Here is a 15,827-nt window from a genome sequence, read left to right on the forward strand (position 1 = left end):
TGGCTCAAATAAATGACAATATGAAGATAGAATTAACACAATCTTGAACTTAATAATATGCCAAAAGAAAATGTTGCACTGATTGACTGGGAATGTACATGTTCTAGGTTAGTAATCAGCAAAACTGACGGAATGATTTGGGGGTTAAGATGTCCCAGTAGTGAATTATGTCTTCAAAAGATATCCCTTAGGATGTTCATCCTTAAGTTCATAGGACAGGATGAGTAACCAAGATATTATTTTGCATTGCCCTTGTGAGTTAAGATGCTTTTTGCCATTTCAAATGGTAATATTTAATCCTTGAGCAAAGAGTTGCATAACCAAAAAACCCAGTTTCATCAACATATCACACTTTCTAGAATAACTATAGTTGCTACTCCTGTTCCACAAGTGCCTTCATATGGTGCAAACCAGCTATGACAGCAACTGCAGCAATCACTTTTTTTATGATGGTTTTGACAGAAAGATCATCTATGCAAAATTGATAGATTGGCTGTTCAGAAGTACTAAGAGCAAATCAATTTGATTGGCACATGCTACCACTTGATACAAATTTGACGATATCTTCAGCTCAGACATTTTCAAGTATGAAGTTTACATTCACCTGACTCACCAAAAAAAAACACAGGTTATTGCAGTTAAATTGTACTGCATTATTACAAAGTATCAAAGCCTTCGGAAATGAGAAGGTTGTTCAAAGTACTTAATTTATTTGAGAAGTAATAAAGAGATAGTAAAGGTTTGCCCCTCCTATATAATAACACAATATTTGCACAATATTTGTATTATTACATAGATACACCTCTCAGTTGCATTTGCAACTCACGAAGGCATTGTGCATTAGTCATTTCCTGCACAAGGCTCAACCTTTTCTATGTATAGAAACTTAGAAAATTCCTCAGCCTGTTCCTTTCTTTTCTGATTGGAGAAAATTATTCATCTGACAGAAGAAATGCTTTAACAATTGCAAGGAGCCACACAAAAAGCTATGAAGCAACTCATTACTCATAACCTGTAACTAGTATGGGCAAAGCTTAGATGCCTTTGGCCTCAGAGCTTGTACGTCGTATGGAAGATTCAATATCTTGGCCCTCTGAACTTATAATTTTAGGTAATGCTCAATATCCTTGTTTTCTGTGTTTCCATGTTTCCGTTGGAACCACCTCTTGCTTATTCTTGGTCTTTTCTCACTAATGGCGATGGTAATGTCATTAGGAAAGAGGTCTTGAAGCACAAAGACATGAATAATGGTTGTCATAAGCAAAGCAGTTACTGTGAGGGTTAAGATGGAAGAGAGTAAGACAGACAGAGATTGTGTCACTATGTTTGTGACTTCATTTGGATACTTGATGGTTGCAATTGAGGCTCCAGTCATTGGGAATGTGTAGGCCCACCATGCCAATGAAAACCTAAAAATTCAAAAGAAAAAAAAAATTACACTAAAAGACAGCAGGGGTAGGATACAGAGAGCAAAGATATAAATATTGTACCTGAAGCCGTGGAAAAAATTAACCCCAACTGCCTGGAAAAGCATAATGAAACAGAGTTAAAAACCTATCTAACAAGCTAAATGATCTGCAGTGCATGTGCTACATGCTCTTTCGGTCAATTTAGTATCAACCAAGAAGGACGAATGGAAAAGGGCTTTTTTCCCCTTGTTTGGGGGGTGGGGGGAGGAGGGGATGGGGGCACTGCACTGTTCTTGATAAGAATCAGAAAGTACGCATGTTTAAACACATTAAATTTACTGGAACAGGTGTACTGTGAGGTAACAATACCAACAGAAAGCAGCCATTTTTGCATGGACCTTAGCCGTGTTCTACAACAAACTAGAGAAATAAACATGCTCCCTTCTTCCCTCCCTCTCTCTCACACACTACAAAGCCCTACAAACAGTAGCTGAGAGAAGTATGTTTATTTCATGTGATTTTCACTTAGGCATGTCTAAGGTAGATATTTTTCTAGACTTTTAGCACCATCCTAAAATATACTAGGCCAGTTAATGAATAATGATAACTAGAGTTTTACCAAACACAAATGAAACGTGGCCACTAGAATTAATCCATTATGGATACAATGCATATTTGTATCCTTATGCACTCATTATGCGCTAATAAATTAAAACAATTCACATGATAATGAGGGTAGCTGAGAGACTAATCAGTGAGAAATAAAGGAATATGGAAATGAAGTAAGCAATCCTTGATCCACAATCAAATGAACCTTGAATCCTTGCCCATGCCATTGAAGCAATGCTTGGTGCTGCTACGAACGGAAAGAAAACTGGATGAAGTTCCTTTGGTAGTGTCTCATTTGTAGGAAGTCTCTGGTAGAGAGTCACAAATAGGACTGTGTAGTGAGCCAAACCAACAGCAAAGAAGAAGATTGGCCCATCTTTTAGTCCCATGGATGCACCCAGTAAAGCTCCCACAAAATTCCCAGCAACAGAGAGATGATTTGAAGGATTGGGCACCTTTGAGAGCCTCCTTTGGCCTCCTGACATCCATTGTCCATAGATCTTAAGCCCAAGACACAAGATTGGAGTCATGAGAATATACCATAAGGCTGCAGGAAGTTTAGTCGCAACAGATGGTGGAACCCCAAGGGCTAAGAATAGAATAGCTATCCATGGAGCAAAGAAGAAGTTAACACATACTGGGTGGTAGTACTCACGACGTACAGCTTCAAAGTACAAAAACATCTTGAGAAAGTAGATAAAGGTGACAATGGCTATGAGAACGGCAGAGATGCACCACAAAACCAAGTTTATGTTCAGGCTTACATGAAAGAAATTTGTGGAAACAGAGGTTGCCAGGGTTTTCCACTTAATGGCTTGGCTGCTAATGCCTAGGTAAATATCAAATGAAGAGATAGGGTACCATAGTAGAAACGGCCACTTCCTATCTTGTGGAAGCACCAACTCCTCTGAAGCCTGTCAAATAAATTAATATATAAATACATAAACTTCTTCACACAGTACTAATAGTGTTATAGCTGAGTCTGATTTGGAAAACAAAGTCATGATGCAAAACAAATGAATGAAGAAGTGTTACAAAGAAATTAAAGGAACTCTAAATAAAGATCATAGACTTCTGTTTCATATGATTAATTTTATCTATGCTAGACAGTGATGAAAGGATCATTACTTGATGAAAAAAAAAGCATAGACAGTGATTGAAAGTTAAAACCAGCATCCTGAAATGACAATAAACATCAGATGGGCAATAGGATTTCCTTATAGCCACTACAAAAATAGAACTTCCAGCTCTAGTTAGCCTGCACAGCTGCATTGGTAATGGAAATAAGCAAACAAAAGCAGTAGCCCATGTATAACACAAGTTTATTTTTCATTGTTTCAAAGAAGGATATGAATCAAGTCTACAGTGCAGAAATGTGAGAGAACTGTACACAAATATTCTTGGAAAGATATATAAGTGTGTGTATATAAAAATATATAATGTGTGTCCATTTCAGGAAGTGGCATTTCAATATATAGAAAGAAAATAACATGATCTGAATAGTAAGGAAGTTTGGGAAGAATAGCAGTCAAAATAATTATAAAAAACATGTACCCTAAGTGTATCTAACTCTGGACCTTTCAAGGCATCAAAGTATCGATCCACCGGTAAAGGATCAACTTCTATGCTCTGCAAAATGCTAGCATCTGGTTCACCTTTCACAGCTTTCCACGCAAGTGAGATAACTACCTCTCAAATTTCCCAGACAATGTTTTGAAGGAGTCAAATGTTTTATGCTTCGGCTTATTAATCCTTGCACTTCTTAACTGAAGCTCCTGATGATTGACAGTGTTTCCATTGGCTACTGTCTCTACATATGCAGAGCTTCTATGCACTGGCTGCACATAAAAGCTTGACTGGTTTGGCTGCTCCCCAGCAGTTTTAGACGTGGCAGAAGATTCTAAAACATCATTCTCCAAAACAGCTCCACCTTTGTCGCTGAAAACAACTCTTTTATTGTTTAAAGGAAAGAATGCCACCCTGAAAGAAACAGATGGCACAATCTGCTCCTTTTGGGACTTGATGGTGTGATATGTATTGAAGTTTTGCTCAGCAGATTTATTGTTCTGTACAGCAGCATATTCAGTTTCCTGGTGTAATGCAAGAAAATAAAATATTATGCCCAAACTAATATGTAATTCCTTTGCCAGCCTCAAAATTAAAATTTTTTTACTGGAAAGCATGCTCGCAGTTATCTTTATAACATACTAATCAAGTGTATTTCTATTTGTTCATGCAAACAAATTAGTAGTCACGAAAACAAATGAGCAGGGAAAGTTATGTTTGGTTCCATAAGATTTCTTTTTGGCAAACCAAGCCTTTTAATAACATATTCCCAATGAAAAGAAATTAACTGAACTTCAACAAATACTAAACCTCCTAAGCAATATGCATTGTATTTTGCTTCATTTGTTTTTCCCTTTGCCTTATTAATTCAAGAGATTAATTAAAGGAACCTGGCATGAACCAAATTGGTTTAGAAGATAACCAAAATCAGTGACAAGCTAGAGGTCAAGCTTCAATACCTTAGTCGATGGGGAATGCCAAGAAGTCACGTATGTGCAAACATAATTTGGGATAAATGGATTTAATTATGTAATTTCAGCATTTAAGGATATGAAATTATGTTTCATTTATCACGGATTTGCTATTATTTCCCAAATTATGTTTCTTATTTAGGGAGTGCCTTCCCAAATTAAATTTCCTTATTTAGTATTAAAAGAAAACCTAGATAAAGGCTGTTAACCATGAGAAACAGATTAGATATCGAACATTCAACCCTACTGAGTTTTGTGTTTATTCTTTTACCCACTCTTTCATTCTTTTCTCTTACTTTCGTATATCATTCTCTTGGCAAGTCTGTCCTGCATCAATTTGGTAGCAGAACCTCACCTTGATTGCCCATCACAACTTGACCACAGCCATTATTCATGGTCACTGGTGCCCTCTGCATTCCAGCATCCCAACCCTGTTACCATCATTCTCCTCAGCCATTGGTACATATCCTCTCGTAGTGTCACTGCCCTAGCACCAGCAACATGAAACCCTTCCCATCCATCAATGATAAACCAATACCCCTTCCAGAATCCTAGCTGATTCCCAAGCTTCAACAATTAACACATCCAAACCCTGATTCCTCTTCTTCAAACAATTGCATTGAAACACCAATCAGTGGACAATCCGTAACATACAAAGAAACCATTATTGTGGGCGGAGATAAAAGAAGCCAAAAAACAGATTAAAACAAAAACCAATATCACAGTTGGCTGCTGCCAGAACAGAGCAGAGGTAGCAGAGAGAAGAGGGGGGGGGGGGGGGAACTGCTGCTGCAGCCGTGTCACTGCTATCTTTTTACTCGAGGGAGAAGCCCAGCCAGCAGATCTTCCTCACTGAATCTCGAATCATCCACCATAGGCCATGACCGAAGCACCAGCCTCTTCAAAGCTTCACAAGCACTAGTCACAGCACTGCAGGCTGCTGGCTGCGCATCTCCACCATCGCTAAGAACAGCCGGCTTTTATTACAACCCGATTGATGAAGGACGGGAAGCAGGTATTTGGATGGATCATTTCACCCAATTTGGAGACTAATTTCAAAGAATTTGGTGAAGGAATTGTCGATTCCTAAATCCAAATATGTATAATAATGTAGTTATTTAGTGGTTTATTATGTGTTAGATTCATTACTTGGTGTCACTTTTGTGTGTTGACTATGGTTACTTTAAAGGAGTGAGCTTCTCTCGGATATTCAACAGGGATTGGCATTTTTTAGCTGGCTTGATTTTGTATGCTGTGTGTTTCATTTGATTCTTTTTCTTTCTTGTTCTGTTTTATTTGTATTTCCTATCTGGTCTGCTCCAAATCTTTTCTAGGGAGATGTCTTATTCTCCTTTTCATATATGACTAACATTTTAATGAAATTTATTCTTTTGCTATAAAATAAAAAATAAAAATAAAAATAAAAAGAAAGTTTCCTTGTAGGTTTTTGTGTATTGACCAACACTTTTATAACATTATCTCTAATGAATTTGATATTACCATTGTAAAACTACTAAAATATATATTTATATACATGCAATATATATATATATATATATTAAATTACCGGTTCAACCACCGGTTCGACCAATCCAACCAACCTAGTGCCCTCACAGGGTCAATCACCAAGCCGGGTTTTAAAGCCATGAATTGAAGCCACAACAAAACCCATTTTTGAACCCAAAAAAAAAAATAGTTAAATAACAATCTTTTCTCGGCTGAAAACAAAATCAATCATATTTGGGTAAACAAATGCATACCAGAACTGAAACACAACAACTTTGGACATTCAACATCTTCTGCAGTATTATGTAAAAAGGTGTCTTTAATTATACTACTTGGAGTTTGAAATTAAAATTGTTAAAAGTTCTATACTGGACAAATTTTGTTATAGACGACTACACTTTGCAACATGTGTATGTTCCCAAATCAAGCCAACAAATTCTCCAAACTAAAATGACCCTGACTTCAGGCTCAGGCTTGGCTTACAAAGTACTTGACCTAGCTAAATCTTGTTTCAATGACAAGCCATGTCCAAGAGTAAACCAAGCTAGTTTATACGCAGTCCTATACAATAAGATTACCAAGTCAGACACCACTAGGAAGACTCATCTAGATTGAATATATGAGCAATCTTCGCATGTCCACAAGATGTAATTTTTTAGCGGTAATAGAAAGTTCATTAGAAGAGGAAAGAGCCCATGATGGCCTTGGGAATGCTGATGAACTGACAGAACGTAACTCATTTGACTGAGATTGATTACTCAAGCTTCCATTTAGTTTTGACACCATCAAGAGCAGAAGCTTGTTGTAATGCTACAGAATCAATGAGTCGTGGAATATCAGAATCATCCTGCTTTGCTGAACCCAGATTTTCACTATTTTCCATGATAAAGCAACTGTACCTGATAGGTTTAAACAGTTATGTCAGGCAGATAGCTGGGATCTTGCAAGAAACAGAGGCATAAAAAATAGGAGCATCTCCACTAAGGGCTGTCACAAAAAGTTAAGAAACTGATATATTGTATAGATATTAAACATTCTTGAACATTAATTGATGCAGGAATGGTGGTATTTATAATGCTCTAAATCAAACTAGAAATTTTTTCTTAAACTATGAACGAGTCACGTGTACATGTGTGTGGGCACAGAAAAAAACATCTCACTTCATCTGCAATAGATTTATGTCAAAGTGCATATTTGTTAGTATGGGGCTGTGGGCACAAACAAAAACATCTCAAGTCCTCTGCATAGATTTATGTCAAGGAGTATATAAGATAGTGCCAGAGAACTTCAAGACAACCATGTGCTAATGTGTGCATGGTTTTTGTCTATTCTTAGCTCTCTTTTCTCTTTTCACAAGAAAATTCTGATTATGCCATCAAGGGGCTGCTGGCCCTAGTACAAACCACAAAACAATAACACAAAGAAGATTCAATCACAAGCCAAAAAAATCTAGCATCTTTTTAGTTCTTCTCTTCCCATCACATAACCTGCCAACGGCCTTTTTTATATCACATATTGGAGATTTTAATGTTCGACCAGTTACCCCTCTTAGGAATCTCAGGTAGTGATTAAGAACCATAAATCACTTTCAGAATGCACACACCATTTTAAGAATCTGATGTTCACAGAGGCAGTCGCCATTGATACTTTAATGAATTATTAGACATGAAAATGTAAACAAAAACCATGAAAGGTAATTTCTACTAACCTTCTGCAATGAAAAAGAACATATAAACATATTGAAGAAAAAAAAATCATACATATGCTAAAAGAATGGTGGTGGTCCGAATCCCAGAAAGTGAAAGCCAGTTCTTAATCTTGCTTTTAAGTCCAAAAATCCCTATATAATACTCCAATCCCATTCCACATGAAATTTGAAGTTTTCTTTCTTTAGAAGCATTGTTTTCCAATCAGTGTGGTTGCCATTGTCATATGGCTGTACCTTACCAAACAAGAACTAGATGGCACAAGATACACAGCGATAGCTGCTATACTAGATCTCCATTCCTTTCTTAAACTAAAAATTTATGATCATGAAATGAAGCAGCACATAGATCATTGTCAAAGCATTTAACACATAAAATATAATTCATCTAGAAGCATATCAAGTATGCTCAGCATGCTAGGCATTATTACATTCATCAAGATGCAGAAAATGAGGAACTAACCCTGCTGGAACAAAAATCACAAGTTCCAAGATCCAAACTTACTACACTCACAAATCAATTAGAAGCAAAAATCTGGATTTACCATGCTACACAACTAAGTGCGGATGAAAGATCCAATTTTAGCTAAAGTATCAAAATGCTCTCCCTTCTCTGGATCAGTTGTGTCTCCCAACAAAACCAAATATCAGGACAAACCAAATGGAATAGAAAACACACGTCTTTCAGCCATAGGCATATATAGTCAAACGTGGGCTATATATTTGCAGGCTTGCAGCCATTACATAGAGTGCACTCAGTATTTGATAAATACAGTCGCTATATGTGGAATGACAAGTCCAGATCAGCAGACAAGGAAAGGCACCAATTTCTTTTTTCTCGCAATTAGAACATGTAGGCAGGCAAAGCAACTATACATTTGAATGTCATCAACAACAGAAGACTAAATTATAGTTTGACCTAACAAAGTCAAATAATGTTTGACTAGAAATTAGAAATAGATTACTATTAATGAGAATGGAATCCTGTCTCAAGGACATCAAAACTTTCCCATCACCAAAAAGAAAGGAATCAAAAGAAATATTAAGTCAGTTCTGTACTAGTGTCCACAACTTAAATGACAAGCATGATAAACAAGCAACTAATGATCCATATAAGAAACAGTCTTTACCTCTACAAAAATAAAATGGTCCATATAAGAAAGGAAAAAAGTAAGATATAAGCAAAACCATCTTCTGTAATTACTAATTAGAATAAAATTAATGGAAAATATTCTTTCCAAACTCCTAAATTTTTTGTTCTAAAGGCTTCAGGTAATAGAAAAAGAGGAATCTATGAGATGAACCTACACAATTTTTCCACCATTCACTTTTACTGCAAAAAAAATTTCATTAATTTCAAAAGTACCATAATATTACTCAGCCAGTAATCGGAAGAAAGATATATTTTGTTCTACCTGTCCACAATTTAAATGACACACATGACAAGCAAAGATAATGGTCCATGTAAGAGAGAGAGACAAGTAAGAAGCAAAATCATCTTCGATAATTACAGTAGAACTAATGGAAAATATTCATCCCAGTCCCCAATTTTTATTTTCTTTTCTAAAGGTTTCAAGTAATAGCACAAGAACATGGAATTAATGTTATGAACCTCTACAAATTATTGTGGCCATCAACTTTCAACCATTCATTTTTAATGAAAACAATCAAGATGATTTCATTAATTTCAAAAGCAACCTTGAATTTTGATGACACATGACTGTAAGCAAAATTATATATGAATAATTCTTCAATTCACATATGTACATCCCAATCTTTTATAATACAATCAACTTATCTAAATAAGGAATAATCTCCCTACAGAATAAAATACAATAAAATAAAATCTCCTATGTTTATCCACCTTCCTAATTTATCCATTATTCACAAAAATACTTGGGATTTTAACACTCCCCCACAAGTTGGATCATAGATATTAATCATCTCCAACTTGCTAATGAGATCATCAAAGTTTTGTCGTCCCAACCCTTTAGTGAAGATATCTGCAATTTGTTCCTTGATAGATACATAAGTCATACAGATAGTTCATTCTTCAATTTTTTCTTTGATAAAGTGTATGTCCACTTCCACATGTTTAGTCCTGTCATGTTGAACTGGATTAAGAGAGATACTGATGGCTACCTTGTTGTCGCAATAGAGTTTGATAGGAAATTCCACCGAGACCTGTAGTTCCTCCAAGAGTTTCTGTAACCATAGTCCTTCACATATTCCTTGAGCAACTGCCCTGAACTCAGTTTCAGCACTACTACGAGCCACTACATTCTGTTTTTTGCTTCTCTAAGTTACCAAATTTCCCCGGACGAATGTGCAATAACCTTTGGTGGACCTTCTATCTTCCACTAATCCTGCCCAATATGCGTCTGTAAGGATCTCTACTTTCTTGTTTTCACATTTCTTGAAGAAGAGTCCTTTGCCGGGGAGCCCTTGAGATATCGAAGGCTCTTGTACACAACATCTAAGTCGGCTTCTTTTGGTGAATGCATATGTTGGCTTACTACACTGACTGCAAATGCAAAATTTGATCTAGTATGTGATAGGTATATTAGCTTACTAACCAATCTCTGATACCTTTCCTTTTCAACTAGTATCCCACAGACTTCAACCCTCTTTATTGCTTCAATCGGGGTTTCATTGGGTTTGCATCCAAGCATGCGGGTTTCAATTAGGAGATCAGTAACATACTTTCGCTGAGAAACACTAATTCCCTTTTTCGTTCTAGCAACTTCCATGCCCAAGAAGTACCGCATTTGTCACAAATCTTTAACTTCAAATTCAATAGCTAGAACCTTCTTCAATCTTTCCATCTCTACCATATCATCCCTAGTTAGGATTATATCATCAACATATACTATTAGAATTGTTCTCTTGCCCTTTTCATACTGTTGGAATAACAGGGTGTGATCTGATTGCCCTTGTCGATATCCTTAGTTCTTTATTACTTTTGCAAATCTTTCGAACCATGCTCTGGGAGATTGTTTAAGTCCATACAAGGACTTCTTGAGTTTACACACTCTATTTTCTTCTCCTTTCCTGCTGAATCCTGGTGGTATAGTCATGTAAACTTCTTCTTCTAACTCACCATTTAGAAATGCATTCTTAATGTCAAGTTGTTGTAGTGGCCAATCTAAGTTGGCTGCTAAGGACAAGAGGACCCGAACTGTATTCAAGTTTGCCACTTGTGCAAATGTCTCCGTATAATCAATGCCATAAGTCTATGCAAAACCTTTTGCAATAAGTCTGACTTTATATTGTTCAACTGTCCCATTAGATTTATGTTTCACTGTGAAGACCCATTTACAACCAACTGGCTTCTTCTCTTTCGACAAATTCATTAACTCCCAAGTTCCATTTTTTTCTAAAGCCCACATTTCCTCCATGATTGCCTCCCTCCATTTAGGTATTTCTAGGACTTCCTGAATGTTTTTTGGAATTCTCGTCCTGTCAAGATTAGAGACAAAAGCACGATATCTTGAAGACAAACTTTTATAAGACGTGTATTTAGACCAGGGATATTGAGTACATGACCTGGTTTGTTTTCTGATTACAATAGGTAAATTGATGTCTTCAGGTACAGGTTTATCAGACAAGAGCTCTATTACCGAATCAGGATTGGGTGTGGACTCATGGTTATTCGGAGCCATCACCAGTTCCAACGCTCTTGGTGCCTCAGGTATGAGATTCTCCCTATTCTTTGTGTTCGGCTTTCTTGAGTAAACAAGTATATCTGCGTTGTTTTGTTTTCCTATATCTCCCCCTGAGATTAAGCATTCTTTTGTGTTTGGCAGGTCAGGAAGTGAAGCAATGGAAGACTCAATAGATAGGTCAAGGAATGAAGCAATGGGAGGCTCAATAGATGGTACGAGTTCAAATGGTACATATTCAGTAGTAAAAAAGTCAACGAACCGATCTGCACTCCATTTCTCCCCCTGAAGCGAGGTCTTGGGGAAATAAGGAGTGGTTTCAAAAAATGTGACATCCAGGCTAACAAACGTCCTTTTTGAGATAGGATCATAGCATTTGTATCCTTTCTGGGTAGGGGAGTAACCGATGAAAACACATTTAACAGCACGAGGATCCAATTTATCCCGATGGTGAGCATGAACAAGAATAAATGCAGTGCAACCAAAGATTTTTAGTGGAAGACTGGAGGGAAGGCAAGAGGTAGGAAAAAATTCTTGGAATTTCTGGAGAGGAGTGGCAAAGGAAAGTACTTGACTTGGCATTCTATTAATGAGATGGGTAGTTGTTAAGATGACATCTCCCCAAAAATAGTTTTTCATGTTTGTAGTGAACAACAAAGCCCAAGCTACTTCAAGTATATGTCTATTTTTTCATTCGGCAACCCCATTTTGTTGAGGGGTATCTACACAAGAACTCTGATGAATAATCCCATTTTCTTGAAGATGAGTTCCCAGAATTTCATTAAAATATTTTGTACCATTATTAGTACGTAAAATTTGAATTTGAGTCTGGAATTGTGTTTGAACCATGGAATAAAAATTGAGAAAAATGGAGTGGACTTCTGTTTTATCTTTCAACAAGTAAACCCAACAAAGACGAGTATGGTCATCAATAAAAATAACAAACCATTTTGTATGGGTGCGATTGGGGGATCTTGAGGGTCCCCACAAATCACTGTGAATCATAGTAAACGGGCGGGATGGTTTGTATATGGATGATGGGAAAGAGGCACGCCGGTGTTTTGCAAGCTCACACACTTCACATTGAAACTCAGAAGACTTTTTATTTGAACATATAGATGGAAACAAATGTTTTAAATATTGAAAATTTGGGTGACCCATCCTAGAATGCCATAACAAAAGTTTATTCTCTCTAGAGACAGATACAGAATCACAAATTGCAATATTATATTGTTTACTCAAGCTTGCCTCCTCAAAATAGTTGAGTCCTTCATACGCCTTAGCAGTGCCAATCATCTTCTCCGATGATAGGTCCTGAAAAACACAATGAGATGAAACAAATTTAGCAAAGCAATTGGAGTTTTTCGTTAACTGGCTGATAGATAATAAATTGCAAGATAACTTGGGAACATGGAGGATAGATTTTAAAGTTATAGAGTCAGATATGCGAATACTTCCTTTACCGGCGATTGGTGAGAGAGAACCATCTGCAATTTTGACTCTCAGATTTCTAGCATATGGTGAATAGGATGAAAACAATTGATAAGAACCAGTCATATGATTAAATGCACCTGAGTCAATTATCCATGGTGATTTGTAACAGGATATAGTATTTAAGGCTGACAAGTCATTACCTCGGTGAGCCAGAGAACTAGTGGAAGACTGACGCGATGTTTGAATTGAGGAAATCATTTTATATAGCTAATCCAACTGTTCAGGGCTGAACGCACTGCTTGAAATATTAGTGGTTTTTTGACCTTGTGGTTTTACAATTGAACAATCAGCAATAGCCTGATACCCACGATTTTTTTGATATTGTCTCAACTTCCAATCTGCAGGTTTTCCATGAATCTCCCAGCAGGTATCTTTTGAATGTCCCGACTTTCGACAATGTTCACACCAATTTTGACATTAAGGCCGAAACTTCAAGCCGCATGTCTTTTTAGGTTAGGGTTGAAATTTCAGGCGCGCTGTGCGTCTTCAACATCACCTTGCGGCGACTCTCCTCACGTTGCACTTTTGCAAAGACCTCCCGAGTCAAAGGTAGGGGACGTCGGCCAAGAATCCTCACTCATACATCATCCAGGTTGCGATTGAGACCTGCCAAAAACTCGAACACCCTCTCATTCTCGAGGCGTCGCTTGTACCGTATGCTGTCGCTGGAGCACTCCCACTCTTCATCGACGCTAAGGTCACGCTCCTACCAGAGGGTTGTCATCTCCATGAAGTACTTGGTGACCTTCCTTTCTCCTTGCCGCAGCTGCCACAGTCGAGTCTTAATCTCAAAGATTTGGGAGTAACTTTCGGCATCAGAGTATGTCTCGCGAACTGCGTCCCAGACATCCTTCGCCATTGGAAGGAACAAGTATATCTTGCCGATTGATGGCTTCATCGAATTTATGAGCCACGCCGTCACCATGGAATTCTCGGCTTTCAATTTTTGCAGAGCTGCAATGTCGGTTGTGGCGGGCTTCTTCCGTTCGCCAGTAAGGTATCCTAACCTCCATTTTCCTTCAATCACTAGTTTAATGGACTGAGCCCATTCAAGGAAATTTTTACCGTTCAATTTCTCCACCGAGAGTGGAAAGGCCGTGTTGTCTAGCCCTAGCGAACTCACAGTTGAGATGTTCTCAGAGTTGCCATCAAGAGTTTCAGAGGAACTCGACCCTCTGCTGTTGGCGGCGTCATCTGCCATAGTTAACTAAGGTTTAGAAATCCTAGCTCTGATACCATGTAAGCAGAATTCTATATGAATAATTCTTCAATTCACATATGTACATTCCAATCTTTTATAATACAATCAATTATTCTAAATAAGGAAATAATCTCCCTATAGAATAAAATATTATAAAATAAAATCTCCTATGTTTATTTACCTTCCTAATTTATTCATTATTCACAAAGATACTTGGGATTTTAACAATGACGGAGAAGCAGATGGCAGTCCACATAAGAAAGGAATACAAGTAAGATAAAAGTAAAAACATCTTCTACAATTAGAATAAAATTAATGGCAAATATTCATCCCAAGCTCCTACAGAACTTATGTTCTAAAGGATTCAACTAATAACATAAGAACATGGAATCAATGTCATGAACTATACAAACCAATTTGGCTGTCCTTTTTCTACCATTCATTTTCAATTCAAAACAATTCATTAATTTGAAAGGTACCCCTATATTTTTCTACTAGTACACTAAGCTGAAAGCATAAAATGTGCTTTAATTTGCAGATATCTGTCGGCTGTTGTTGAACGAATATTTAAACGCATTACCTAAACATCTCCTTCTGAAAGAACAATTTGAAAACTAGATGGGAAAAAAAAAAAAAAAAGGGATAAAATAAAAAATAAAAAAATAAATTCAAATTTGACTATCTCATCAGGGATTACCCAGAAATTGATGACAACGGCTGTAATTTACTGAAGCAAATGATTCTTGCATCGCCCAATCCGGACCGCCTAGAGAATCATAGGGGGCAATCATAAAAAACCCACAATTCAGAATCAAAATTCAATTGGGGTTTGGAAAAAGACATCCTCAAACGTAAAATGATCTAATAATTGAAATAATAATATCAATAACAATAATAAAGTGAAGTTGAGCTGACCAGAGCGACGGTTCAGGGCAGCTCGTAGGAGGGTAAGGGTGGAGTTGGTGAGTTTGGGAGATACGAATATATTAAAAGATAGGGTGAAACTGAGAAGAGTCGCCATTGTAGCGGAATGAAGAGGAGGAAATGGGGAGGATTGGAGCCTTTGGAGGATGAAGCAGCTTCCCAAAAATAGCACCAAAAAAAAAAAAAACCGGGATGAGGCTGAATGTGCTTGTCTGGGAGAGAGAGAGAGCGAGAGAGAGAGAGAGAGAGAGAGGGGAAATCAACGAGCAGAATTTGCCGCGGAATTTTTCATTATTCTGCCGCGAAATTTTTCATTTTTGATTATTTTTTCGTCTGGCTCGGGTAGGCTCCCATGCCGTATGGATAAAATGCCTTGCAGGTTTTTCATATTGAGAACAACTTAGGTTATCAGGTGGTCTCATCAAGTCTTTTGATTTAGTAAAATCGCTTTAGACTACTCTAAACACCCTATTTTATCTGTATAATATGATTGTTAATTTAATAAAATAAAAATATATAAAAAATACAGGAAAAATGAAAAGAAAAAATGAAATTTTTACATTGAAAAGAAAAAAAAAAAGCAAATAAAATAAAAATGACGAGCAGCATCTTCAACTTCAAACCTACAAGCACAAAAGAAAGATATACAAGTCGACATGTAGGGATTGCAAATTAAAATATGTGAGCCAATTTAAATTAAATTTGATTGATCAAATTAGATGTTGATTGATATAACCAATGTTAAATTGAGTGATCCCTTATACCTATAAATAGTGAGCT

General features: G+C 37.0%; 1 protein-coding gene and 1 pseudogene across 2 annotated transcripts; both read right to left on the bottom strand.

Moving 5' to 3' along the window:
- Positions 1 to 578: 578 nt before the first annotated feature.
- LOC131146728 (S-type anion channel SLAH2-like) lies at positions 579 to 13,609 on the bottom strand (annotated as a pseudogene).
- On the bottom strand, positions 12,507 to 15,424 carry LOC131145973 (uncharacterized). Of its 2 annotated transcripts, XR_009134201.1 has the most exons (4): positions 15,039 to 15,424; positions 14,821 to 14,889; positions 13,063 to 14,116; positions 12,507 to 12,938 (listed from the first exon to the last, which is right to left on the bottom strand). XR_009134201.1 is itself a non-coding variant. In XM_058095175.1 (3 exons), the coding sequence occupies exons 1-3, from the start codon at positions 15,142 to 15,144 to the stop codon at positions 13,629 to 13,631; spliced, it is 663 nt and encodes a 220-aa protein (XP_057951158.1). In that variant the 5' UTR covers positions 15,145 to 15,424; the 3' UTR covers positions 12,507 to 13,628. The 2 variants fall into 2 exon arrangements, 1 of the variants encoding a protein (XP_057951158.1); XM_058095175.1 differs by having other exon boundaries at positions 12,507 to 14,116.
- Positions 15,425 to 15,827: the final 403 nt, after the last annotated feature.

Source organism: Malania oleifera, chromosome 13 (assembly GCF_029873635.1).
Source record: "Malania oleifera isolate guangnan ecotype guangnan chromosome 13, ASM2987363v1, whole genome shotgun sequence".
NCBI lineage: Eukaryota > Viridiplantae > Streptophyta > Magnoliopsida > Santalales > Ximeniaceae > Malania > Malania oleifera.